This window comes from Lynx rufus, unplaced genomic scaffold, assembly GCF_022079265.1.
Source record: "Lynx rufus isolate CCGP_SWC_20201006 ecotype Redwood Valley unplaced genomic scaffold, mLynRuf1.p SCAF_11, whole genome shotgun sequence".
NCBI lineage: Eukaryota > Metazoa > Chordata > Mammalia > Carnivora > Felidae > Lynx > Lynx rufus.
Genome location: NW_025814825.1, coordinates 36,090,225 through 36,117,753, shown reverse-complemented (window position 1 = coordinate 36,117,753; position 27,529 = coordinate 36,090,225). Strand labels below are relative to the sequence as shown.

General features: G+C 47.9%; 1 protein-coding gene across 3 annotated transcripts in view; it reads left to right on the top strand.

Moving 5' to 3' along the window:
- The window catches only part of SORBS1 (sorbin and SH3 domain containing 1), a 231,778-nt gene that overhangs the window by 128,832 nt on the left and 75,417 nt on the right, over positions 1 to 27,529 (top strand). For 2 of the 3 annotated variants that reach the window (XM_047073204.1, XM_047073203.1), the window contains exons 7-11: positions 3,980 to 4,092; positions 14,335 to 14,479; positions 18,345 to 18,374; positions 24,091 to 24,263; positions 26,026 to 26,089. In XM_047073204.1, the coding sequence (XP_046929160.1) occupies positions 3,980 to 4,092; positions 14,335 to 14,479; positions 18,345 to 18,374; positions 24,091 to 24,263; positions 26,026 to 26,089 (525 nt within the window). Of the gene's footprint in view, positions 1 to 3,831; positions 3,859 to 3,979; positions 4,093 to 14,334; positions 14,480 to 18,344; positions 18,375 to 24,090; positions 24,264 to 26,025; positions 26,090 to 27,529 lie in introns of all 3 variants that reach the window. The other variant, XM_047073202.1, reaches the window with a different exon arrangement.

Here is a 27,529-nt window from a genome sequence, read left to right as displayed (position 1 = left end):
GCACAGAATGAGATAAAAGAAAATATCAAGAGGTTGTGGCCACAGGCCAGCAAAGATTATGTATAAAAAACAGAGGAAAAGATAAGACAAAATAAACTGTACTTCTCCTGGAAAGGCTCGGTCTCAGCAGGGCTACAAAACCTACCTAGAATCCAACTTTCCTAAGCCCTCCTCCCCGCTCAGGGGCTCTGAGGTAACATTTATTGAAAGAAGCATTTTGACAGTCTCCTCAACCACGAGCTAATAATTGATGGTTATGTATATAAAATTTCACCTGCCGCACTTGGATACAAATGGCTGTGGGCTGGTGCCGACCTTCAAGGTTCAGAAGACTAGGTAACAGAGGATGACATACATTGGAAATTCAGCCTTCCTTTAGTGAGGAAGAGAGGAATGCCTAGAGAGGTCCTGGAAATTGCCTTTTCTGGGGCAAGGTGAGGGGAACAGTTTTTGTGACTTGAAATGAGAAGAAAAAGTGGGTTGATTTCCATGGATATTACCTTCTCAAAGCTGTTTATCAGATGGCAGATGTCAACAACTCTCATTTCTATGTGTGGGGAAACTTTTTTCCCTTACGTTTTGGATTCCAATTTTACTAATAAGCACATACTTTCTGCCGGGTATTTCCATTAAGTCCTCATGACTCAAAAGAGGTAGATAATACTTCATTTCACAGATGAGGCTGTCCTGTGTTGTGGGACGTGCAGTTAGCAAGGACTCCACCTAGACAGTTGGATGCCAAAATGATAGTCCCCTTACGACTAGTGCTTTGGAGGGACAGACTCATCTCCGCTGTCCATGACGCATCTGCTTGTCAGTGTCACCTGAATAGAAGCAACTCAACCAAGAACAAAAGAGCAGGCAAAGTAATGTGCCCCCATGTCCGTGTAGAAAGCTCACGTCCTTCATCAGATAGCCCCTCACTCAGAACCTATTGATATTCAGTGTATGTGTAAATCTAATACATTTGACAGAATGGCTCGACAAAGGTGGGCTAGAAATAACTTAGGAAGGTGGGACAGTATAAGTTGATGGATACAGGGTTGGGGGGAACCATTATCATATTGTGTTACTTCGTGCTTGAGGGCCTGCCATGTGCAAATAAATCTCTGGGCCAGGAATCTGGATGGATGCAACAGTGAGTGTTAAAAATGGTCACTTTTAGGATCCTTCATATGCCTGATCTCTGGATCTTCAGCAACCCTGTGGTGTCCATGGAGTAAGGATCCTATTTTATAGACGAGAAAAAGAAAGTTCAGAGTGATTGGCAGCCTGCCCTTGGTCACAGAAGCCAGTACATTGCAATAATGTGCATAAAACTCAAATCCGATAAATTCCCCAGCTATGTGGTTGGGAAGAGAAGACAAATACCTGTGAATTATGCATAAGGGAGTAGCAGAAATGTACCCAGCAACCCACTAAAAGAATACATGACAGAAACATTATAAAAACCTCTGTTTGGGGGGCCCCTGGGTGGCTCAGTCCGTTAAGCATTTTGGTTCAGGTCATATCTACAGTTCATGAGCTCAAGCCCTGCATCAGGCTCCATGCTGAGGTTGGAACCTGCTTAGGATTCTCTCCCTCTCTCTCTGCCCCTTCCCCATTCTCTTTCTCTCTGTCTCTCAATAATAAACTTAAAAAACCCTCTATTTTAGAGGGGAAAAGAAAGCAAAAATGGGTACAAAATAGTTAACAGTTAATGGGAAACAGTTTTCCAGAAAAACGATGTGTTTCAAATGTTCCTTGTATCGTGGTTTTCAAAGTATGGACTGTGGACCGGCAGCCTCAGCATCACCTGGGAAACATGGTAGAAATGTAAGGCTTCACCTCCCATCCACTGAGTCAGAAGCGCTGGGGGTCGGGCCCTCCAGTCTGTGCTAACAAGCACGCGGGTGATTCTACTGCAGTTGAACTGCTGTGCAGGGGTGCAAACCATTCGAAACCTTTACCTGTCGCTTTGCCTTTTGTTCCCACACCTTTTCTCCCACCTCCTCCCTGGAATGTAGGTGGTTGGGGGGGGGGGGTTGGTGGCTGTGGTTGGTGGGCAGAGTGCTGCACTAGCTTTGGGATACCCAGGCTGGCTGCTTTGCATTTCCAAGCTATGTGATGTGGGGCAAGCTGGCCTCTCTTGTCCTCGTCCATGAAGTAGAGTGATCACCCCCCTCACAGACTTGCCGTGTACACTAAATGAAGTACTAGATAGGACAAAAGTGACTAACGGTGTCTGGCCCTTAGATGGTGTTCAGTAACACTGGTAAATCTCCACTCGACATCTGGAAAGCCCACCTCTAGTCCTTGAGGTGGGGCTTGGGTTGTGACAGCTGCTGTATTAGTCCCTCTTTATACCGCTAGAGGGTAAGAGAAGAGTAGGCAGGACACGGGGCACCTGGGTGGCTCAGTGGGTTGAGCATCCGACTTCGGCTCAGGTCATGATCTCACAGCTCGTGGGCTCAAGCCCTGCGTCGGGCTCTGTGCCGACAGCTCGGAGTCTGGAGCCTGCTTCAGATTCTGTATCTCCTTCCCTGCCCCTCCCCCACTCGTGCTCTGTCTCTCTCAAAAAATAAATTTTTAAAAGTTATTAAAAAAAAAGAGTATGCAGGACATGAAGAAGGAAGTTAAGGGTTTGGCTAGTTCAGGGGGTTGGCACACTATGGCCTGCAGGCCACATCTGGTCCATGCCTATTTTTGTACAAAAAATAGTACAGTGGGAAAATGGTTCAAAGGAAAGCACAAGAAGAATAGTATTATATGCATGTGAAAATTCTATGAAATTCAAATTTCAGTGTCCACAAATAAAAGTTCTTTGGAATACATCCACACTCATTCATGTACATGTTATCTGTGGCCACTTTTGTGCTAGGATAGCAGGGTTGAATAGCTGCAACTGAGACCATATGGCCCGCAATCCCTAAAATATTTACTGTCTGGCCCTTGATAGAAAAAGGTTGCTGACCTCCGGGCTAGGTGGAGGGCACAGCATAGAGACGAGGTGATGCGGAAGGTGATGATGATAGCTAGCAAACATTTACTGAGCCCTGGCAGGCACTGTGCTAAGCATTTCTCCTGCATTATGTCATTTAATCCTTATAGCAACACTTAGGAAGCAAGCATATCATTATCCCCACTTTTCAGATGGGAAAATAGGCTTAGAACTTGCTCAGGGTCACAGAGCCCATCGGTGGTGGATCCAGGATTTGAGTTGAGGTCAGGGTGGTAGCCAGCCACAAGGGGACATGGGTGGCTTGTCACATGATGAAAACTCAGGGTGATTAGATTTTGAAATGTTTATGTGGCTCATTTAAATGGAAAGAAGGAAAGCAGGCAGAGGAGGAAAAAAAAAAGTCCTTATCACAGCAGATACCTCTGGGCTTAAATCATGCTTTCCCCCTAGCCCCGCTGCCAGTAGCCACAGAAAAAGTGCTTATCTACTTCTCCCTCTCCGGAGTCAGTTAATTAAGCCCAGCCTGCTAATGAGGAGAGGTCATTCAGAGCCCACATCAGGGATGGAGAAGGGGAATGGGAGTTACTAGGGACAGGGCAGGGGAGAGTTCTGTTGCCTTTTTGTCTGTAAAATAAGAATGTCAAGGAACAATTGTTTCTTCATTACTGTGAATGTGAGCCTTGTGTTTTCAAAGGTCAGCGCCTGTGAGCACATCATGGTTTAGAGTGGGTTCCTATGGTAATTAGGCCATCGTGACTGAGGGCATTTTGTGTCAGGCCACGGGGTGCTGGGTTTTCCTCTTTCTCTGCAGTACATGCTTGTTTCCTGCGAGTGTAACCATTTCTGTTTGCCCCTTTCTCTTGTTTTCATCCTTTCTGCACCACACGTAGTTCTGGACTCAGAGAATCCCTCAGCAGGTATGGTTTCTCTTGCATTCTTTCTGCCCCTGCCTTCCACCAGGGACTTATATGAAAGGGGAACCGGGGAGTGTTCCCTGTGAGTGAGGGGTTTCTTTCTTTTTTTCCCCCCATCTCTCAGATGAGTGGAGGCTCTCTTCCAATGCTGATGCCAATGGAAACGCCCAGCCCTCCTCACTTGCTGCCAAGGGCTACAGAAGTGTGCATCCCAACCTTTCTTCCGACAAGCCCCAGGTAGGCCTGTGCCCACGGGTGGGGTGGGGACTGGCGAGTGGCACCTGTTCTTGAGTCTTTTAGCCTGCGCTCATGACTTCCTGCTTGCCCAGCTGAATAACGGACTGGGATCTGAGCCACACTTTTGGCTAACTGTGGAAACGTTCTGCAAGGACCAGAGATAGAGAAAAGTTGGGGCTCAAGGACAGCAGAGGATGAGGATGATCTATACCAGGGGATAGGAAGTGTGAGCCCAATGTTTCTAGGTTTGAAATGTATGTGGAAATGTTCTGAAAGAGGGAATGCATTTAGCCCTGAGTAAGGGGGGGAAGAGTCTGAGCCTGGTGGGTTAAAAACTCTGGAATCAAAGAGTACGCTCTTGTGTTTATTGCATTTATTTGCTGTAAGAGTTCCAGCAACTCTAGGCTTACAGATCACGATTGGGTAGCTGTGGCCAGCCCCAAACCCAGTGGCCCAGAGCAGGCAGACAGACGTCTGAATGGCCGGAACAGCACAGCCTCAACTGCCTCGTGCTGATCTGCTAAAGAACACACCAACCCCCGCCCCAGGCCCTGCACAACTTGGAGAAGGGATCATTTTGCTTTAAGTCTTTCCCCTAAGTTGTTTTCCTGATCTTTCTTCCTTCCTCTCCCTGTCACTACTCTGCCATTTTGATGAAAGAATAGATCCTGTTTTAGTTTAGTTTAGTGAAGAGTGTTTTTTACAGAGGAGTAACATCCGTGGGATGGAGCCATCTTTTCTCTTAAAGGACACTGTACTGCTCCAAAAAATGTGGTGGGAATATGTTCCTCATGTGGTCCCCGTCCCTGGGCCTGCCTTGCGCGAAGGTGCTCCCAGAATTCACCAGGAGCCTGGGCATTCCAAATGCCGCCCCGGATCCCACCCCACTTGTCTGATGATCCTCTTGCTCCTGAGGGCATAAAGTTGCACTGGCCCCTGAAATGGAACCAAGTCAGAGAGGACGTCTTCCTTCCTCTCTGCAGACCCTGGCTTTCCGGGCTTAGAGGTGTCGCCGAGCAGCCCCGCTAAACCTTCCCGCCATGCTCGCCTCCCGTAGGCACAGCCACGTGCACGCAAGGCCACTGGCTAGAACCCGAGCTGCAGGTGTGCCTCATGATGCCCTTATAGGACACAGCTGTCCAGTAAATGACTTGCCATCGATGTTCCATTTCCGAGACCTTCCCCGGTGTGGGAGCGCGCTGCCTGTCTCTCAGAGACAGGCTTCTGTCTCTGCAGTCTCAGGCGTGAATAGAGCTGGCTCTGTCTGAGTTAGGAGATGGTGCTGATTAATTCAAGGCAAATGTGGAAGCACATCTTCCTCCCCTATCAGTGACGTAGTTCAAAGGCTAACTCTCTCCTTCCTTTGGCTTCTTAGCTCTTCTGAAGAGATCATTTTGAGAACGTGAAGTAAATAAAAATTCCTCTTAAATACGTTTATTTACTACAGCTTTACTGAGCATTCACTGTGTTCAGATCAAGATGTTAAACATTGCCCTCAAGGAGTTTATAAGGGTGAACTTTATCATAATGGTGAATTTCCTATCATATCGCCTACAGATAGCATATTTTCTTATTTGTCACTCTCCAAGAATTTTTTTTTTTAACTGGGGTGTCTTAAAGAGAACCTGGCAAATTGCTGATACGGAGGTTTTGTTCTGTATATTCAGTGTACAATTGGCCACCCAACTTTCAAGAACCTTTAGGTCATACATTATTTCTTGGATTTGTTTTCTGAATGCAAGAATGACTTCTTGTCCATAGAGCCATTGCCAGACCTGTAAGTACTATGCTGGCTTAGACAGAACCAAGTTGGGCTGGGCTGGGGACTGCCCCGGCTTAGTTTCAGATGATGATAGCTCTTAGAGCCCCACAGGCCTGGCATCTCCTTATAAGGAATGAGTTGGGGTCCGGGAGACCCCGGGGCCAGAGGGGAATCCTGTTTTCTCGTGCTCCCAGATGCTGCCTTTCTTTCTGCTGTCCTGGACCGGCTGCTCTCCTCACCTCTCGTAACGAGGAACCCAGGCTCCCCTCCCTCTGACAGCATCATCACGGTGGTCTTCAGTGGAGGCAGAAATGGGCAGTTTCTGGAACTGTATATGCTAGGAACATATCTGATTCTTCAAGCAGCTCCATTTCTTCACTGCCCCCACCTTCTACAGGGATGAAGGGAATTTCATTAGTAGCCAGCTGGGCAGGAATGGAAGCTGCCTCTGTAGTTCATACAGTGTTTACAGTAAATCAGAAAGTAGTTCCTTCCATGTAAAATGACAATGCCTATCTCCCTCCTTCTTTGGGACAGGAAGGCCTTTGGCTCAGGGTGAACTGTCAACACTCTGGGGAGGCATCTTCTCTACAGGGTCAAAGCCCTGGGAAGCCTTGTGCCTGATGTCATGCAGCCCTGGCACCTTATATGGCCAAAAGCAGATTAAGTTAAAAACTCACTGAAACCTACTTCTATCTTTGGACAAGAAGAACCACATGTGGGACACTGGAGCTCAAAGTAAAAGTAACTCTGAGCTGAAGTCAAAATTGGCTTTTGCTTCTCTCCCTGACAACCACCGCTCCACTCACCCCCAGTCCCTTTGGTGTGTGATGGTTCAAGTGCTTTATTTGTAAAGAGCATTGTTCGGTTTGAAACATGCCCCAACCTCCCCAACCTCCGGTGTAAGTTCACTGGAACCAAGTATGTCCCAACTGGAGGGTTTTACTCCTGCTAACTACTGAAGAGGGGTCATTCGTTTTGTATTTTTGACTGGTCCACATGGCCTCATTCCACTGGCACTGTCTTGGGCACCCTATGGAAAGGATAGGCATCAAGTTAACCTAGGATATCCAAATTGTTTCTCCTCAATCCAGGTTATCTGTAGCTTGAAAACTGAGTTTGTTATGAGTTGCTTACTGTTTCTGGGGTTGATCTTCTAATCCAGACTCAAAAAACTTGATTTCTTACCTAGTCACCCTTGTTAGTATCCCTTCCCCTTGCTACCTGCACTCCACAAAAAATAAAAAACAACCCCCAGATAGACCCACACCCTTGCACTCTCCCGGCTTTTGGTCATAACCCATTTGCTAAGTATTGACCAAACTTACTATACTTCACCGGTGCAATTTATTTATTTTTTTTTTTTAATTTTTTTTTCAACGTTTATTTATTTTTGGGACAGAGAGAGACAGAGCATGAACGGGCGAGGGGCAGAGAGAGAGGGAGACACAGAATCGGAAACAGGCTCCAGGCTCTGAGCCATCAGCCCAGAGCCCGACGCGGGGCTCGAACTCACGGACCGCGAGATCGTGACCTGGCTGAAGTCGGACGCTTAACCGACTGCGCCACCCAGGCGCCCCTCACCGGTGCAATTTAGATGATGTTCCGGCTTTCTAGTACTGGACTGTCTTTGAAGATAGGAACCCGTGAGGAAAATCTAGGTGTCTTAGCTTAGGCTGCTGTAACAAAATCCCATAGTCAGGTGTCTTAGACAACAGATATTTATTTCTCACAGATCTTGAGGCTGGGAAGTCCAAAACCAAGGTGCCAGCTGATGTGGTTCCTAGTTAGGGCTCTCTTCCTCGCACATAGACAGCCACCTTCTCGCTGTGTCCTAACCTGGTGGGGCAAGAGTGAACTCTAGTCTCTTTTTATAAGGACACTGATCCCATCATGGGGACCCCACCTTCATAACCCCATCTCCTCTCCTACTCACTCCACTTCCAAACACCATCACTTGGGGCTATGGGTTCATTATATGAACTTTGGGGGACATACATTGAATCCATAACACAAGGAAAATAAACTTTCCTCATTTTATGGTCTAATTTCCACTGATTGCCAGATGGTTCTCATTGACATGAGGGTCATTCTGGAGATTTACTCCATTTCCTCTGCCCCACTGAGACCCAAGGAGGAGCTAGGAGCTGTATTGAGGGAAAGGGAATGAGATGTGACCTATACCTTCCTCTCAGCCTGGAACCAGAGCTTTGGGCTTAAGCCAGGAGTGTGAGGCTGGGCACCCACTGTGGGATTGTCTGTGCCCGGTGGTGGGCTGGATGGGAGTGGGGAAGGGGCTGGAATTTGAGGAACCAGGCACAGTCTAACTCATTAGGCAAATCAAGTGCTTCATTGCCTGGTCCCTTTGTTCTGTGTGCATCAAAAATGGGAGACTACATGCTTTTAATCTCATGCCTGTCTTCCTTCTAATAATTAGTTCCATCAGATTGTTTCCTCTGAGAAAAGAGCACATGTGGCTTCTAAATCCTGAGCATTCTCTTCTTGGTGAGCTTTAATTGGTTATGCTTATGGAATTGAGCACTAAATCTCAGTGATTCAATTAAGACATCTGTCTCCTGTGAACACAAATAAGGATGATTCTTCCAATTCCCTATTTCCTAAGGGAAGAGAATGAAAGACATTCGAGTGTTTCAGTGAACTTAAACTTTTAGAGCTAAGGGCATGGAGAGAAAGATCTTTGAGGAAAGGTGTGGGGGCTCTGGGGCCTCTTGCCCTGGCCGTGAGCCCTCGGGCACCCTTCAGTCCGGAGGGCTAACAAGGGGTGCGGTCAGCCAAGGATGGCTGTCAAAGTGGCTTAGCACGTGGCCGCTCCTGGGCTGAGATGTAAGAGAAGCAGGCCTGCCTGTCCAGGTGAGTATGATTTAGTCCTTGACTTTACCCGGAGGAGAAATGTAGGGATCATGAGGACTCTAAGCTCAGGGTTTGCTTAAAGACATGTCAAGAATTGTTTTTCTTCAGATCATGTTATGCTATTTCTAATGGTCATCCTTCTTTCCGTTTCCCATCCTCTTTCTTTCTTTGTTCCCCATTTTGATACTTTCTCTTGAAAATCATGCTGAAGGTTCTCTCTCCCCCTCGGCCTCCTCTCCCTAAAGGGGACCGCTTTGCATGGCAGCCCCCCACCATCCACAGTACCTCCAAGGACTCCCTCTACCTGAGCTCACCCAAGCCTTACGTCCCCCTCAGCACCCCCAGCCAACAGAGCCCCTCACGACCCCAGCCCGTCTCCATCTCCCTGGCAGCCAGATCCGCTGCCAAAGGCGTGGTGCGTCCTGGGCCCTTGCTTCCTGGTTCCACGTTCCCCAGTGCTTCCTCCCAACCCCGGCACCACTGTGTGGCCACCAGAACGGTTTACAGTGAGAATGTGAGCTCTAACCCACGTCATAAGGCAGTTGGGAATAAAAAGGTCAGCAGCTTATATGTACCTTGTTTATCCAATAACATTTGCCGGGTGGCAGCGCAAAGCTCCTCTTGTGTTGCACCTGACCCAGCCACGGGCACTCCCTTGGAAGCTGCAGGCGCTCGCGCACAGGCTCCCAGCCTTGTCTCCCACGCGGCCGGCACGGGAAAGCCACCCTCTGCTCCTCCTGGCCCTCCCAAGCTATTCTTTGACATCCGTAAAGATGCCACCATCCGGGGCGAGAGTCCTTCCCTGTGCATTCGGCCTCCGTTCCCGGACGCGGTGAGACCACCTGTGCTAGGCCCCCAGCTTTCCTCTGCTCCCGAAAACCGGAAGAGAAAAGAACCTTACCTTTTGCAGCCGTGTTATCCAGCCAAGGCAAGGAATTAGACATGTGTGTGTGTCTTCTACACCATCTCTTTCGAAACTCCTGCAAAGCAGCTCCCTTGTTTTCTGGGCTGCCCTCCCCTCCCTTTCCTCGTCTACACCGCTGCAGCTTGAATCCCAAATTCTTCTCTCTAAACACCTCGGCACAGTCCTCTCTGTCCCCCTCTCTCTTTTCTGGTAATATGTAAGTATGCTGGAGTGTGGGATCCATAGACTAACAACATGGTGAGTTATGGAATGTTTATATCTTTTCACAAGGTGCCAAAGAAATTGTATTGACTCCCAAGCTTTCGGGCTCTGCAAGCAGTTTGGGGGCTAAACACAGCCTGCCTGCCTGTTCTGTTGTTCTCTGTCTCTCTCTGTCTCTCTCTCTGTCTCTCTCTCTCTCTCTCTCTCTCTCAAGTGTTAAAAGGATTCAAAAATAGAAGGATGGAGAGTAAACTTGGATGGGGTTCCCTCTGTGTCACGGAGTGTCAGGAGGCCAGCTGGCTAGCACGGACGGTCTCATGTACTCTGGAGACGGGCACCGATTAAATATTTCTCAGAGTACATCACTGCATGTCCAGTCTCAACTGTTTAAATATGGAATTCCTTCTTCCCTGCCGTGCCCCTTTACGTAACGACCCCCTTATTTCCTACAGGATGCCACTCTCTCCAGTTCAGCCCAGCCTGAGATAATAGTTGTCCCTCTCTACCTGGTTAATACTGACAGAGGGCAAGAAGGCACTGCCAGAACTCCAGCATCTCTGGGGCCTCTTGGCCCCCCAAGCCCGGCGACCGCCCCTGCCGGCTCACCTCTGACCTTCCCGACCCTAGATGATTTCATTCCCCCTCGTCTGCAGAGGCGACCCCACCACAGCCAGCCGGCCAGCGCTTCTGGCCCCCACCCCCCCGTTAGCCAGACCCCGCCATCCTTCTCACCACCTCCTCCGCTGGTCCCTCCGGTACCGGAGGACCTCCGCAGAGCCTCGGAGCCTGACCTCACGGGAGCTGTTTCAAGTACCGTAAGCTTGCTGGAACCCCCTCCTCAAAGCCTTCCTGAATGTCTGCTCCTGGCAGCGAAAAACCCCTTTCTCACTGAAGTGCTAAGTTCTGAGGGAAGTGTCCACCGCCACTGTGCTTGTGTGGTGACTGTTTGCTTTCCCCGGAGTGCATGCCTCCCGTGCGTGTTCATGGTTCTCCTGCAGCTGCTCACAGACCCCTCACGTCCCTCTTCCTGTCTGTCTTATTCGGAATGCACATCTTCCTGAAAGAACTCCGTTTCCCTCAGAGAACCTCTGTGGCCTTTCCTTTGGCTCGCGATGCTCTCGAGAGGCCAAGCAGATGTGGTGTTGGAGAGCTGAGGAGCCATGCGGGAAAGCCGATGGCCGGCAGGTTCCCCACCAGGGAACAGTGAGCCTCCAGGGCTTTTGTTGATTTGGCAAGTTAACAAACTCTTTTATATGCAGCGATGGCAGAGAATGGTTAAAAAAGAGAGAGAGAATGGAGTTTAATGGAGCAAATGGATCTAAAAGCCTTGCACAAACGTTGGGACTGTTTTCTCCAAAGGCGTATAATTGCTGGGGCCCCTGACTGGAGGCTCCCAGGGGCCTTTGTGACACAACGTTGCTCCAGGAGTCGTGTGAAGGTAAAGAGCCCCGATACCTCAGGCCCCATCCTGTGAGGGACGAGTCCCCATTGTAGGTAGGAAAGCCCAAGTGGAAAAGCTGAATCAGGGTACCCAGTCTTTTCTCTCCTCAGGAGCTCTGGGAATCAAGAGAATCTGTGAGAACCTCAGAGTGAATTGTGAGATGGGGATGCATGGATCTACTCACAGGCCTGTGGGGTACAGTAGGACCGAGTATGTTAAACTTCTGTTATAGTGCTTCCCATGGAGAGAGCACTCAACTGTCAGCTACGTTGCCGAGGACTTGCCCTAGCAAGTGGGGGCCAGAGTTCTTAAAAGTAAGCTAGTGGCTAATTAGTTAACAGTTAATGAGCTCCTGCCGTGTTCTAGGCATCCTGCTAGATTCCATAGGTACAACTATGAACAGCGTGCAGCCCTTGCTTTCAAAGGGGTTTTTTGTGGATAGCATATCGGTTCTCAAGCTTAGCACACATGAGATTATCTAAGAGGCAAGGAAGCTGGTTTAAATTGTCAATTCTAGGTTATACTCCTAGAGTCCTGGAATAGGTCTGCAGAGGGGCCTAGGGCTCTGATCTGATCAGGCACATCCCAGGGATTCTGTTGCTGAGGGTCCTCGGACCACAGTGGGTCCTGTAATTGGCTGATGAAGGTAAATGTTCAGTAACATCCCTGTGGCTCATTGAAGCCCTGTGGCTTCAGTCTACATGACTGATGCCAGTCATATAGAAAGCAGGAGAACTTTTTGGCTTATAGGAGAATTTATAGCCAGATATCAGGCACCCCAAAGCTGGGAATGGCTTCATCCTGGTCTAGGACTTCTTCTCAGATCTGTAGATGCAACACAATGCAGTTAGGTCAGGACTCAACTGAACATGGCCCAGGGGCTTTAGATGTCCTTCTAGCTTTGAGCTTTGCAACTCAAACCTGTTGGAGGAAACTGCTAGACTGTTACTAATGCACTCCCCTCACCCCAGTGCAGCTTACAGGTGAATTGAGAAGCTGCTCTTGTTATAGGTGGTATCGATATTCTTCCCTCTGGCACAGAATATTTCTTCTTGAGCAGCATATAAAGTGAGATATTTTTAGTGTCCTGGTATACAATTGTGAGTAGTTTTGTTGTATACTCTCAAATTTATCACCTTTATAGATCTAGATTTTCGTACTGAATTTTGTTTCAGGTATGCCAGGACAGATTAGTTAGGACAGTTTCCTCGATTTCTCAAACCTGACTGATCAGCCTGATAAAGACTTGCAGGGGAGACTTCAGTTGGCCTGAGAACTTCTGGTTTGGCCCCAGGTAACAGGTGGAAAAAGGAAACCGCTTGGGATCCTCTACTGAATGAGAATTGTCGAGAAGAACAGGAGCCCCTAGGGATGGTGGCCAAGCCACAAGTTGATATTTGCTCAGTTTCTGCAGCTATTTAAGAGTAAGAGGGAAGAAGAAAATTCATGTTAATTGATCCACATTCTTTTAATCAATAGCCATTTTTGTGATGTTCCAGAAATAAGCCTCGTGGCACAGAATAACATTTGTGTAATACTAATGTTCACGTGATCCATCCAGACACCACAGTAGGCATTTATACTTTAAAGAGCCATATGCGTGATTTTTTTTGGTGTGTTTCTTGGGTGCATTATGGCCGAATTTTCATGAGTGTGTCATTTACCTTTATTAAATCACTTAGGAAGCAAATTAAAAGCAGAGTAATTTTTTTCTATTTTACAAATGAAAAAAAATGGAGATGAAGCACTTTTGAACAAGATCATATTGTGCCTCTCGAGTCTTGGGAAGATTTTGTTCACTAAACTGAGCTGTTGCTCATAACTAACAGCTGCAACGTCAGGGCACTTTCCGAAGATTTGGAATGACCAAGCCAGTGTGATCCAGGAAGCCCCTACTGTGTGTCAGGAGCTGTCCCTGGTCCTGACACACTCTCTCTTGATGCTCACATGTTCTCTTGCTGCAGAAGTTGTTCAGAAACACCTTTGCTAATGGATGGCTCCAGTCATTCAGGTGGCATTTACCGAGCACCTACTGTCTGCAGGGTGTTGTGCTAGGTGCAGGGTGGGTTGGGCAAAAAAGAGGAAGGGAGGCATGGCTTTTGTCCTATGGGCACTTACAGAGAAGCTGATCTCTGGAGCATACTAATTGCTTTGAGCCATACTTTCATCTGGAGAGTAACGATCAAACTCTTGTTTTTCGAACCCTTTTAAGAATGATGTTCTGGCTAGAGTTCTGCAAATTCCAAAATAGAAACTTGGCAAGATTTATAGATGTGATAGAGGAAACTGCCTACATATCCTTACTGCATTTCGAGGTCTTATTTTCCTGTCTTTAAGAAAGACTGGCATTATTCCCATCATGCAAATTATAACGTTAGTAGTAATGGTTTTATTGGTTTTTAGACCTCAGGTTTTTGAAGTCAGGATTTTCATAAGTCTTTACGACTTCAGAGATCTCTGTCACTCAATACTGCAGTGAAAAACAATGTCAGGATAGGACTGGAAAATATCCAAATCTCAGAAACAAATGCTAGTGAAGTTGTTGAGTGATACAAATAAGAGTAGCTTTCTAGGAGTACCGATACTTAACTCCTCCTCATTCTTACATCGATGGCTCCTTGTGCTCGCATTGTCTCATGTTTCTTTAGACAAGTGTACTAAACTTTCCTGATTTTTCCCTTAAACCAGCTCTTGTTCTCGGATCACATTTGGAATTGCATGAGTCTTGCATGTTGTTCTACTTTGTTTTGAATTTCCTTTTTCAGTAACCGGATTGATCCACAGTTATTACCAGGTGAAAATAATGAATGATGTGGCTGAGAATTCCAGTAACACTCACCTTCCCTCTCTACCCTTACTAACACCAACAAAGAGACTAAGCATTCCAGCTTATACTTCTAACTGGAATTAGTGATGTCTCATTGATTACATTTTTTTCTGTAATTAAGGTCCTTGTAAAGCTTTAAATTTCTGCTTTTTAAAAAGCATCAACATTAGGTTTCATGTACTTACAGTTGGTTACAGTGTTTGTTTTCTTTTCAGGATTCAGGCCCTCTACTGAATGAAGTTTCTTCATCCCATGCTGGAACGGATTCCCAAATCTCTGCACCAGTTAGCAAACCATCATCTGCCTACCCCTCTACGACAATTGTCAATCCTACTATTGTGCTCTTGCAACACAATCGAGGTAAGAGAGCTTCAGAGAACCCCTCCCCCAGCTCACTGGCATCAACATAGCTGTTCTGTGACTTCAGGGGCAAGAATTCTGCCATTCCACAGAAATTTTCATAAACCCCATCTTTCTCCGAGGTCATCTGCTCCAGTCTTCTCCCTCCTGTGACCCACAGAGTAGACCACAGCAGGGAGGTAGGCCCCTGGTTTGGCATGATGTTGGGCATCTGCATAAGTAAGCTGGTGTAGTATGTGTTCCACACGTTGGGTATTCACAGTTGCCTTCAGATGATTCCACCAAAAAGAAAGAAAAGACAGAAGGGAAAAAGTCTGTGCGCCTTAACTCTTCATCATGAGATACCAAATCAGAGCTTTGCCTAGAAAATCTGGGTACAGTAATACTTCTTGTAATAAGTCATGTAGTTCTTCGACATCATGAATTTTCTAGAAAGCAAAATTTTGAGTACCAAAACTTAAAAACAAAAGAAAGCATAATGGGTGGAAACCTTTCTAAAATGTCAAACATGTTTTGGGGCCTCTAAAACAGGCTACTGGACTTTCTCTTTGTGACTCACCGGCCTTGATTCTTGCCAGCAGTTAATGCTCTTGGCTGTCATTCAGTGCACCCTCTGGGGACATGAGGCTCACGTGGCCCCTTAGAGCTCTGCTGAGGGTTTCCATGTGTGTTTTCTATAGTTTCTCTTACTGCTTCTGGTTGGCCCTTCCCCTTCTCTGAAGGGGCATCTTAGGTGAAGCCGAAGTGCTCTGAGGTAATAATTGTATATGTCGACCTTTCTGCTTTAAAACTTCAGAAGATGATGCTAAGTAAAGTCCCAAGTTTTAACTTGTTGGAATTCAATAGAGGAATAAGCTTCCCCTTCACAAAAATCCTTTGCAGTGTGAAGTTGTGAAGCTGTTTCCTAGTGCAGAAAGGGCTGTCTAGTCTGAGTTTCATAGAACATGGAATGTTAATTATTTTATTCAGAGCTCAAAGCTGGGCACCCAGTCTTCCTTTTCTCAACTCCCTACTTGCCTGCTGCTCGCCCCATCCCCCACATAACTTGGATGAGAATGGAACTGGAGTCTATTTTTAATTGTTTTCCATGTTAAATGGAGTTTTCTGTTTCCTGCTTCTAACTTGTAAAACAGATGAATGAAACATTTTTTCTCACTTAAAATCTTCCCACTTGAATCTTAAGTAGTTATTTTAGTAATTTTATTTTTTTTTCATTATGTGTGGCCTCCAAATTAACTGTCCTCCATGAATCTGTGTTCTTCCAAAGGTGATAAGGGTCCCAACCCCCACCCTAAACTATATAAAAGACCCCATTCTCCTTTCAGCAGGGTCATACCCCCTACTGGCAATGGCTTTCTCTGCCCAGACACTGTCCATCATGCAGGACAAAGTGAAATTTTGATTCTCTGTGAACTTCTTTATGATTCATCTTTAAAAAAAAAAAAAAAAATCCAGTCAAACAGAAGTAAGTTTGTTCCCGGAAGGAGAGGCAGTTTCTCTAAAAATGGGATTTATTCCCAAGGCAACTTGGTTTTTGGGAAATGCCAAAAGTAATATCAGCCGCTTCCACGACATCCCTCTGATGACACCTAGTGAGACATCTTTGGGCACAGAAATGCCCAATTCCTTTTTGTTTCTTTGAGCAAACAGATTCCTCTTATTTGCCCAAATGTCTTTGCTTCTTGCCTTTCTCTTTTGTCCAGTCTTGCCCTTTGGGTTTAGAGATCAGATTCGTGCTGCCTGAATCACACATCCTTCAGAAAAAGGATACAAGTACGTTGGGGTGTTTTTTTGGAATAAAAAGTAGCCTGTCATGAAGAGCAAACCACATGTTCCCTGAGGAGGTGGAGCACCAAGAGTGGAGGAGAATGGAAACACCTAGCTTCGGATCCCTGATTGTCCGTGGGGAGTAGGGCGCGCGTTTCAGGCCTTGCTTTGCAATTTACCCGGCCTGGCAGCAGTGCTGGTAGACGGTAGCCATGAAAACAGTTTCTTCACTATTGCAGAGTCTCCTGAGGGAATGATAACTTTACTCTACTTCTGGAATTCTAGTTTAGTCATCCTAAAAAAGGCTTACTTTTTTCTTGCCTAGACAGCCCCAGGGCACAGTGTGACAATAACCCTGTCTCTCCAAACCAGGCCCCCCGGTTGCAGACAAATGGGGGGCAGGGGGCACTGCACGTCTAGCCCAGCGCTAACGGCCATGCACAACACGGCTCCTCGCCCCTCTCCTCGGCTTTCACACCACACATCTGAGGGCAGATCACTTAAAATCAGTCTGGAGGGAGAATTCGAACCAGAAAACTCAGGACTGAAGAGGCGCGTGGATCTCCTAGCTCAGAACTTCTTGGTCTTTAATGTGTACCGTCTTGAGAGGACACACTTGCGGATCCGGATTCAGGAGGTCTGAGGCAGGGCTGAGATTCTGCATTTTTTTCAGCAACTTGCAAGGCACATCGATGCCGCTGGTCCACGGACCACGTCGGAGAGCAAGAGTTGCCGTGGTTCCCAGACTCTGGATCTCATGGTCACATGAAGCGGTCTGGGAACTAGCCCAGGGTTGCTAATTTCTAACTTTGGTAAATAACACCCCTGAAGAACAACTGCTGTTATCCGTATCACATGTCATTCTCTAAAAGAAAGGCCATTTCATATCTCAGAAGTAGCAACGACATAGTCTTGGAAGTTGAATAAATTTGATTTTGCGTAGTAAGAAAGGCCTTGCCTCTAGCTGGCAGACTGGAGCTTGAGAGCCATAGATCCGGTGGGCACTTTGATGTGACGGATGAGGAAACAGGCTGAGAGCTGACGTGATTGGCCAGTAGCCTCCAGCAAGCTGCTGGCAGTGCTGAGCCTGGAGCTCTGTTGGGCTCCTGTTGTCCGGCTGATGTGAACTATGTCCGCATCCAGAGGTGGACAGGCTGTTCCACAGGCTGAGCGAGGCCCTGCTGCTCTGTTTACTTCTTGCCCACATGGATTCTGGAGGGAGGGTGAGGCCATAGCCAAGGCGGATGATGACAGCACCCAGGGGCTGGCAGGCACTCTATTTTTATCTGTGTGGCTGCTTATATTTAGCAGCTTTGGAAGGTAAAGGTCATTTTTGTGCTTATCCCATAGCACGTACACACAGAACTCTCCAGAGGAGATATTGGCCTCCCCTCCTCACAAGTGCCCGGGAGGGTGAGGAACCGATAGACCTTCCATGTTAGGGAACAGCGATGGCCCGGCCATCGTGGTTGGAAAGAACCCTGGACTAGGAGTTGGGGGTCAAGGTTCTAGGCCCTGCTCTGATTTTCAGTGTCATCATGGGTAGTTTGTGCTGATTTTCTGAGACGTCTCAACCCACCTGACCTACCTGCTAGAGTTGTTGCAAAGATTAAAAGTGTTAACATGTGTGAAAGCTCTTAACACAATGTCTGGCATTTGGCAGAGCTCTCAGGAGACGGTAGCTGCCTTGGTTATGATTACAATTACATTTCCCTCCAAACGTAGTAAGACTGGGGTCTTTTTAGGGTCCTGGTCCCTTGAAACCAGAGGAGTTGGGAGGAGTCTCTTTCCATGATCAGATCACCTTGAAACCAGACATAACAACCAGAAGGCAGTGACTGTTCCCTGAATCTTGGTGCAAATGTAGGAGGGTGGGCTGGGGGGTGAGGAGGAGGGACTAGGACATACCACACCTGGATAAGAAAGCTGTGTTAATGCCCCTGCATTCAGCTGGATGTGGTGACTATGCAACATTTGACATCTAAGCCCAGGGACAGTTAGGGTGCCAATTTGGGGATGCTCACGAATTCTGGCGTGACTTCCCAGTCTTGCCTTGTCTGTGTAAATCTCATGATGTGTGTCCTTTCTCTTACCACAGAACAGCAGAAACGACTCAGTAGCCTTTCAGGTAGGTACCAAGTACTTATTTACATGCTAACACCTTTGATGTGTGCGCAGCAAAGTCTGAGGAGCCCCTCTGCTATGCTGGGGACTCTGCTGCTGGACCACAAGGATGGTGAAAGCAGGCATGGTCCTGCAGCCTGCGGGCTAGTGGGAGCACACGCAACGGGTGACCCTAACCAGTACACCTGTTCTGTGCAGCTGTGATATGTGTCTTGATGGTAAGAACAGGGTACTCTGAATAAAAAGAACAAGGAGTTGTACCTTAGCACATTCATTAGAGCATTCATGGCAGGCCTTGCTGAAGAAGTCACCTTTCTGTTTGCTTCTATTCCTCTTCTAGGATGTGACAGGTCAGGGTTAGGAAATGTGGGCAAGTTCTTTTATTTGGGGGCAGCAAGCCCAGGTGCCAGGAAATGACCCTGCATGATGGCCCTGGGTGAGAAACTCCAGACCAGCAGTGCCTGGAAGAGGGTGTGAGGACTGCTTCCTGAACTTGGGCAGGCATCAGAATCTCCTGGAGAGCTAGTCAAAACCCCAATTCCAGGCCACAGCTCCAGAGATTTGGATCTAATGCATATGGGTGAGAACTTACATCTTAACAGGTTCCCCAGTGATGCTGATGCTGCCCTGTGTACTGACCACACTTGGGTATCGCCTTTCATCAGGAACTGACAGTGCTGGGCGTGTATCTGACAGATCATCAGATGTCAGGGCTCGTCCCGATAAAGTATGCAGCACTGAGGCAAGGCCAGGTGTGGAGGGAACAAACGCACAGCCAAACCTGTGAGGAAACCCAGGAATGGAAAGGTTTTACCATCTCCTTGTGGCTTTCTGCTTTGAGTCCTGGTTCTACTGCTTCCCGTTGGCGGAGCCTTAGGTTCCTAATGATCTAAGATGTGAGTTACTGTTATCAGTAGGCACCTCCATTGATTCATTCGTCATTTTACTGAGTGCCTGCTTTGTATCAGGCCCTAAGCCAGGCTCGGTGGCCATGACTGGGCCCTTGAGCAGCCCGTGGTGTGCTGTGATGGTTCATAACCTTATTTTGGTGATGGACTCATTTGGAGAATCTAATAAAGGCAGTAGATGCATTTCTAGAAAAAGCCACACGTGTCAAACGTGCATGTGGTGGATTGGTAGATACTTGTGAATCGGGGCGGGAATCCCTGATCTGGTGGGCACACACAAGCCACCGTTTTCTGAGCGGCTGCGTCACGATTTCTGTGTTCTTTCATGCTACTGCTGCCCTTGTGATCCATGGAGAGCCTGGTGGGGAGAACATGGGCTTCTCACACCCTCTCAGCTTTATCGGGACTTGGCCCCAGGACCAGGACAGGCCATGGTTGAGCACAAGGTGCCCTTCACTGCCCCCTCCTGACTTGCCACACCGACTCACTTCACTCCCTGGCCCCAGCCCAGGTTGCTGAGAACAGGGTGGCTCTAAAACAAAGGTAGCTCCTGTGAAGGAACTCCTTCTTGCCTTTGGGATTGGAAAGGAGCATGGAGTAGATGAAAAAAGGTGCTCAGACACAAGTTAGGAGACCCAGAGTTTGGTCCTGGCTCTTTCCTCTTACAACTGTGTGTCCCTAGGTAAATTACCTTACCTCTCTGAGCCACAGCTTCCTCATGTGGGAAATGGGGATGATAATCCTTGTCCTTGCCTCAAAGAGGTGTAAGGACCACGTGTGACAGGAAGGGGGGTATGCCTTGCACACTGGAAAGTGCTCTGTAATGTTAGGGCTTCTCCACCAGGCCACTTCCTTGGCTCCAAAATGAGCCTAATGTTTCCATCTTCCTTGAGTTTTGGGACAGAGCCACTAATGGTATTTGATAGAGTGGGACATAAAGTAAGTGCACACTAAATGTTCGTTTTTGTTTTAAAAAAAAAAAAGGCACCCTTTTGTTCAGAAGCCCTTGATGGAGAGAAGGCTGGCTGGGCTGACTCCAGTCACTGACTCCATCAGTGAGGCTTTGCCCATCATACCTGTGGTGATGGCACATGGAGGGCCGCCCATCTCTCCCACTGTCCTTAATGGGTTTTTATTGAGCCTTTATGGGGCTTCTTGTTCAGTGAGATGCACTCGGGATTGAGTCCCACATGGTGTTTAGCCACCTCAGTTCGTGGTCCTCTTGGGCAGATGGAGAGGAAAACAGGTCAGGGCTGGAGCACAGGGGCTGATATACGTTCTCAGGGAGATGTCAGCATTGCTGTGGCTCTCACTCACAAATCTGTGGGTGTGAAGAAAAGGGAAGCTGCCCACAAACACAGGCCCTGTCCCAGGTTGTCAGCATTGTCACTTATTTAACGACCCTTTGCAGCACCTTCCTTTTGAAATCAGTATAAAACTAGAAAGAAATGCTCCTGGATGTCCTGTTGAGGGGTCAGTATTTGCCTATTAAGAAATAGCAGCAAACCCTCATTGTAGATGTCAAAGGGTGGTCCTGTCACCTGCATGGTACAATGAAGTGTCACTTTGGGCTTTCACTATATATATTTAAATTTTTTTTTTTCAACGTTTATTTAGTTTTGGGACAGAGAGAGACAGAGCATGAACGGGGGAGGGACAGAGAGAGAGGGAGACACAGAGTCGGAAACAGGCTCCAGGCTCTGAGCCATCAGCCCAGAGCCCGACGCGGGGCTCGAACTCACGGACCGCGAGATCGTGACCTGGCTGAAGTCGGACGCTTAACCGACTGCGCCACCCAGGCGCCCCTCACTATATATATTTAAAAAAGAAATTTTTTTTTGAGGCTGCAGTTCATCTCTCTGTACACTGAAATTCACTCAATCATGAATTGCATGATCACAAGCTTCTGAAGTGAAATAATTCAGGGCTCATTTCTGTAGATCTGAAGAACTCTGACAGCCTTGGAACAAGTCCATGAACTGTCAGCCTGAGTTTTGCAGTTAAGTGATTGTTGTTAGAGCCACCTGCCCTAACAATTAAAAAAAATTCTCTGGGCCTGAAAACCCTGAGAATGGCAAGTCTGTGCTCTGCTTCTGAAGAGAGGACATTGGAGCAAGGAGTGGGAGCATCTCCAAGCACCAGGTGAGACGGCTCAAAATCAGCCTCACCTGCTGCTTGGTGGTGACACTTAGGAAGGCCTTTCCAGGTGGGAGGAAAATGCTCAGCAGAGCCATTTCAGGGGTAGACTTTGGTAACTTGCAATCCCCCCTACACTGCCAGGCTTCCTGCCAAATCCTTGTCCCTCCCTTCTGGGAGCCTGAGAACTCACCCCATAAAGCCAGTCTGGTTGTAACATCCTTTAAAGCTCATGGTGATGATGTCAGGGATCAGGTTTTCTGAAGCATTCACTAAGCTGAGTCTTGCACAGAAAGTTTAGAAACCGTTCTGTGGTCACAGAATGAGTACTTGGTTCAGAAGTTGGTTTATATACAAAATGGAATACTACTTGGCAGTGAGAAAGAATGAAATCTGACCTTTTGTAGCAACGTGGATGGAACTGGAGAGTGTTATGCTAAGTGAAATAAGCCATACAGAAAAAGACAGATACCATATGTTTTCACTCTTATGTGGATCCTGAGAAACTTAACAGAAGACCGTGGGGGAGGGGAAGGGAAAAAAAAAAAAAAAAAGAGAGAGAGAGCCAAGCCATAAGAGACTCTTAAAAACTGAGAATAAACTGAGGGTTGATGCGGAGTGGGGGGGGGGGGGGGTGGGTGATGGGCATTGAGGAGGGCACCTGTTGGGATGAGCCCTGGGTGTTGTATGGAAACCAATTTGACAATAAATTTCATATTTAAAAAAAAAAAAAAGAAAAATCCAGGCAGTGTCGCTTTGTCGGGCAGGCAGGCTGTGAAGGTTGTAGAACCTGAGCCCAGCTGAAGCAACGTCACCCCACTTCCCCACCCCTCCTCCACACCCCCCCCCTCCTCCACACACGGTCATCTCTGACTTGGCTACAACTTTGCCTCTGCTCTCGGGTCCCTTGTTTTTACTGGATTTTAGTCTCGAGCCAGCACTCTGCACCTTTTCCTTTTCTAAAGATGAAAACCTCTCAGTAAACAGATCCTGACTCAGCATTTCCTAATGCCAGGGCACATCTCTGTCCCCATCAGTCTCACCTCATGGGTGTCACTGCTAGGACTTAGACACCAACCCCCCCCTTCCCCCCCCCCCCCCAGCCCAGCTTAAACCTTTTTCTCCCTTAACCTCCTGACCTGTCTGGTTGCCACCTGCCACAGTCCATGCCTGTGTGCTGACTCCCTCACTAGCTACTTCCCTACTTCCTGCTTGCGTGTTCATCGCTTTTCCTGCAATCTGGCATCTACCATCACTGCCCTCTGAAACTTGCTCCCACCGGGGATCCTGTGACTCTTCTGCTTTGTTGAACCCCCTTTCTATGCTCTGGTTTTTCTTCCTTCCTTTATGGGTTGAAGCCCTCACATCTCTGGCTTCAGCAACACCTCATATTCCTTTCTGATTCATCTCCTCTCCGTCTGATAACTCCTGCATCCTTTGGGGGGTCCTTTTTGCTCTTCAGCACGTGATGTCAGCCCGTAACTCTGCCCGCACTTACCCCTCCATCTCCTTGACCTCAGCCATTGCTTTTATCCCGATGGCTTGGGAATTGCACTCCTGCCAGGGCCTCTCACCGGGGCCCCGCTCCTCTATTTCTGCTTGGATGTCTCACTGTCAAAGTTACCATGCCTGAATGGAAACAGCCATCTCTCCCTGCCTTCCCCACCCCAGTCCCTTTACTAACTTCTGTTTGGATCAGTCCAGGCTCGATGGTGCCATCTTTGAGGGAGGCAAGACAGGATATGGTTCAGAGAGAACTGCCGGAGTCAGGTGTCCCTAGTCCAAATCCCAACTTGGCCACATGCCAGCTGTGTGACCTCGGGAAGGGTACTTTAACCTCTCTGTGCTTTGGCCCACTTAACTTTTTAAAAAAATGGAGGGATAACAGGTTCTTCCTCATATAGTTATTGGGAGGATGAACTGAGGTAATGTATTTGAAGAATTTAGCACAGTACCTGGCACCTAATGAACTCAGAGTAGTTCAGAGTCCCCTTGCATTTCCTGATGGTGTTCCCTCTGCCTGGAACACCCTTCACTTCCCGTCTGGCTGACTCCCTCTGAGAGGTCAGTCCAGAACCTCAGTTCCTCAGCTAAGTTGGATGCTGACTCTCAGCCCTGGTCATCCTGCATTCTTGTCCCTGGCTCCCTTGCCCTCTCTGCCCACGGGCCATCAGCTCCTTGAAGGCCCACGCTCATGGCCACAGGACATGTGCACGCATAGCCATAGTGCCTTCCTATGATAAGTGACGTGGCTTGGAATAACAGTATCAAAAGTAATTTTATAATCTGTAGACCACACGTGGTATGTTTATTAGCACTCTGTAACCTCTAGTCCTGAATCAAACTCCAATGTGCACTTAGCAATTTAAAGGCCAGATGGTAGATATTTCCATCTTCGCAGGCCATGCAGTTTCTGTTCAAGCTACTCAGCTCTGCCGTTGTAACTCAAAAGCATTCATAGATAATACATAATGAATGGGTGTGGCTATGTCCCAGTAGAACTTTACAAAAGCAGGTAACCAGGCCATAGTTTGCTGACCCATGCTTTAAGTGAAACTCCTTCTGATTGGGAATTTGCAAATACACCCCTTCCCTCCCCCCAGCTGGATTGTTTGGGAGATTTTTGCTTCAGAGCCAGCAGAAGAGCTTCAGCTGACAGCTGTTTCTCACTTCCAGATCCTGTCTCAGAAAGAAGAGTGGGAGAGCAGGACTTGGCACCAGCCCAGGAAAAACCCAGCTCACCTGGAAGGGCTCCTGAAAAAAAGGCAAAGGATGACAGTAGACGGGTGGCCAAGAGTGCTCAGGACCTAAGCGATGTTTCCATGGATGAAGTGGGCATCCCACTCCGGGTACGAACACTGACCCAGATGTCTTCCTTAGGCTTCCTCTTACACCAGTGACCAGTATGCACCTGGGTGCGTGTGAGCCCCCCTGTGGTTTGCAAAGGCCTCATAAGGAAGTCCTCGCCACTGCCCGCCCTCCAAGCCTGCTGAGGGCCACAGAGCCTCCCAGAGCTGTGTGCCAGCCTCCTGCCCCACCTCGGTCCTAAGTGCATGACCTCAGAGTGCAGTAGCTGTTCCCCAAAACATGTTAGTGTTAATAAGTCTCATGAGAAAAGGGTTTTGGGTTCATGTGACTATAGGTAAAGGAGAGTGGGGCAAAGGCAGAGCGGTTTTTCTGCAGCTGAACTTCTGAGAAGCTCCGGGCACATGCGTGTTCAAGGGGAGATGTTGTGGGCATTGTTTCCAAGTCTCCCTTCTTTTGTCTATTGGAGCACACTCAGAAATTGTGGGTCCGGGATTACAGAACCCTGAAGAGAGTATGGGGCTCAGGGTCCCTGGTTATGGGTTCAGGAAGACATTTTCCTGGATGAGAGATACCCCATCATCAGGGGTGAGCAAGAAACTAATGGAACCACAGAATGAATACAGGCTGCCCCAGATCTCCCCCTCTGTACTGGGGGGTGCCAGCCTTATGCAGGCCCTAAGGGATTCAATGGAAGCCTGACTTCTGAAGCTGGATTAGAGGGAATCCCATTTTTTGCCATGGGCCCTTCAGAACACTGGCTGCGATGTTTCTCTACAGTTTCCATGTAATGAACGGACTGGATTTTGTTTCCCTTTGGGGGAAGCCAGTAGAAATGGCAGTGGGCTAAGCCTCAGAAGAGCTGTTGTCTGGCCCTAAGTAATAATAAGTATATAATAAATAATAATAGGTAGAAAGGGAATTGTGACCGACAGTAATTGTGGCTACCGCTTGCTGAGTGCACCATGTCATCATTCACCCTATGAGGTGAACGCTGATGTAATTCCCATTTTATAGATGAGGAAACAGGGACTCAGAGTGATTACGGTCCTGGCCAGGATTGCACATCCTGTGGGTGAAGGAGCAGTCTCTCTGAATCCCATACCCATGCCCCCTAACCATCATGTGGAGCAGCCCTCCCACTCACCTTCTCACCAGCCCTGTGACCTTGGGCATCATTTCGACTTTGTACCTCATTTCCTCATCTGTAAAGTGGTAGTGAAAATATCTGACCTAACTACCTATCCGTCCCCTTCCTTGTTTTATATTTATCTTAAAAACAGCCCAGCTTTGTGGTTAAGATGAAAACTCTCTGGCATTGGCTGCTAGAATTGGTTACATTTTAATGTATGTGTTCTAAATCTGGCCCTCTCCAAGGTGACTTAGCTTACTCTGCTACAGAATAACCTGAAATGGGTGGGGGCTTGGCCTGAAACGGAAATATCCTTTGCCTTTTATGTTTCTGGGAGGCTTTACTGTGTTTTAGTTGTCTATAAATGAAGACAGATTCTAAGAAATGAAATTTTAAAAAATTGAATGAACACATTTCAAGAGGATCTTTGTTTATTCTTTTCAAAATCTGCGTTCTTTTTGGCCACCTATTCAGGTCGGAATCTCTTGGTTTATCTATTCTTAAAAGTTTTGCATTTTTAATAAAGATTTAAATGTAGGCTCACCAAGATGTATAGAGTTACGTGAGTTTTGACGTCAGATGTCACTTTCCATTGTGCTTTCATAATCGTGGAGGTTCTGAAACGTGCTGACATTTTCCATTTTATTTTACCCTTTGCCTTTGTTTTTCTCTAGAACACCGAGCGATCAAAAGACTGGTACAAGACCATGTTTAAACAGATCCACAAGCTAAACAGAGGTACTGATTTTCATTTGTAGAAGCTGTGCTGTATTCCTATGTTGACTGATGTGGTGAGGACTTAGACTTGCTTTGCTAGGATGCCAGAAGACTGGGCCCTACGCTCGACCCATTGGGCACCAGCCTGCCTGAGCCCAGCCATGCACCTGCAGAGCAGAGTGGGGAGGGAGCGCTTGTGCCCTGCCTCACATGCGGGATTTTAGGTCAGCTCGCAAGTCCTCCCTCCCGGGTGTCGTGGGCTGCAGCAGGCTGAGCCCAGCATCTGCCTGCCCAGGATGTGAGCAGCGCTGACTCCCACCCGCTTCCAGCTTTCAGCGCAGCTCCCCGTGTCAGCCCGTGACTGCCTTGTAGGCAGAGCAAGTTGAGAAAGCACTGAACCTGGGAGTGAAGAAAACTGGTCTCACCTGGATTCAGTCCCACAAGCACTCATGTGACCTTGGGCCGGTCACATGCCTCTCTGCATTTATCCCTCTTCCTTTCCTCCAAAGGATGTTGCAGGGTCCAAATGAGCGCGAATTCTTCCTAATGAAGGAGAATGTGTGGTGCACCTGTAAGGTGTTAACATGAAAAATAATCTTCCCCAGCTGGGAGCCAGCACTTGGCAGGTAGCCCTGAGAGTCAGTCAAGAGCTGACACACCAAAGCCCGCTGAAGCTCGAAGAGAAGCGCCTCCAAAGCAGGGGTCCCCTGGGCTATCAGCAGGGGATCCAGCATGGTGGGAGAACCCAGGCCAGTGCTCAGGCGGCTCATGACCCCTCCAGCTCCCATGCGCCTGTGCCACCAGTCAGCTGACAGGCAGGGATGCAGCTGCGCTGTGGGGAGGGTACCCCTCCTCCCAGAGGCAGAGCATCCTGTCATTCCCTGTGGCCAAATCCAGTCTGGCCGCCTGGCAGATGACACATGAAGGCAAAGAGAAAGCATTCTGGTCGATGGTGGCCTGAGCCGCAGCAAATAACCAGCCTCTCTGATTAGCTGCGGCTGCCAGCTAAAGCCACTGTTAATTAGCTCCTGCAGCGTTCACAATGAAGCTGGCCATGCCTCTCTCCAAACTGTTTCAAAATTCCAAGATGCTCAATGTTTCTAAACCAAGGGTAAATCCACTTTGGTTGGGTAGCCGAGCTCAGTCATGGTGGTGATGCCTGAGGCTGGGTCTCCAATTGGGTGACGTCAGTTCTGCTGGTCACTTCCTAAAGCTGCTGTCCATTTCCCCCAGCAATCTGTGTTTCTCTCACCTTGAGACCTGGCTTCGGCAGCCCAAATGCCAAGACACAGGTGCATATGTGAACAGTATGTTGTTCGGCCCCACAGGCAGCATCTCTCCTGTTAGAGGGATTAACTCAACCCAAATTACAGGTTCTAAACAAAACTACCTGCCCTAATGGTAGACAGAGATGTGTGAAAAATTAAGAATCCACTTGTTTGTTTGGAAACTTGAAGCTTT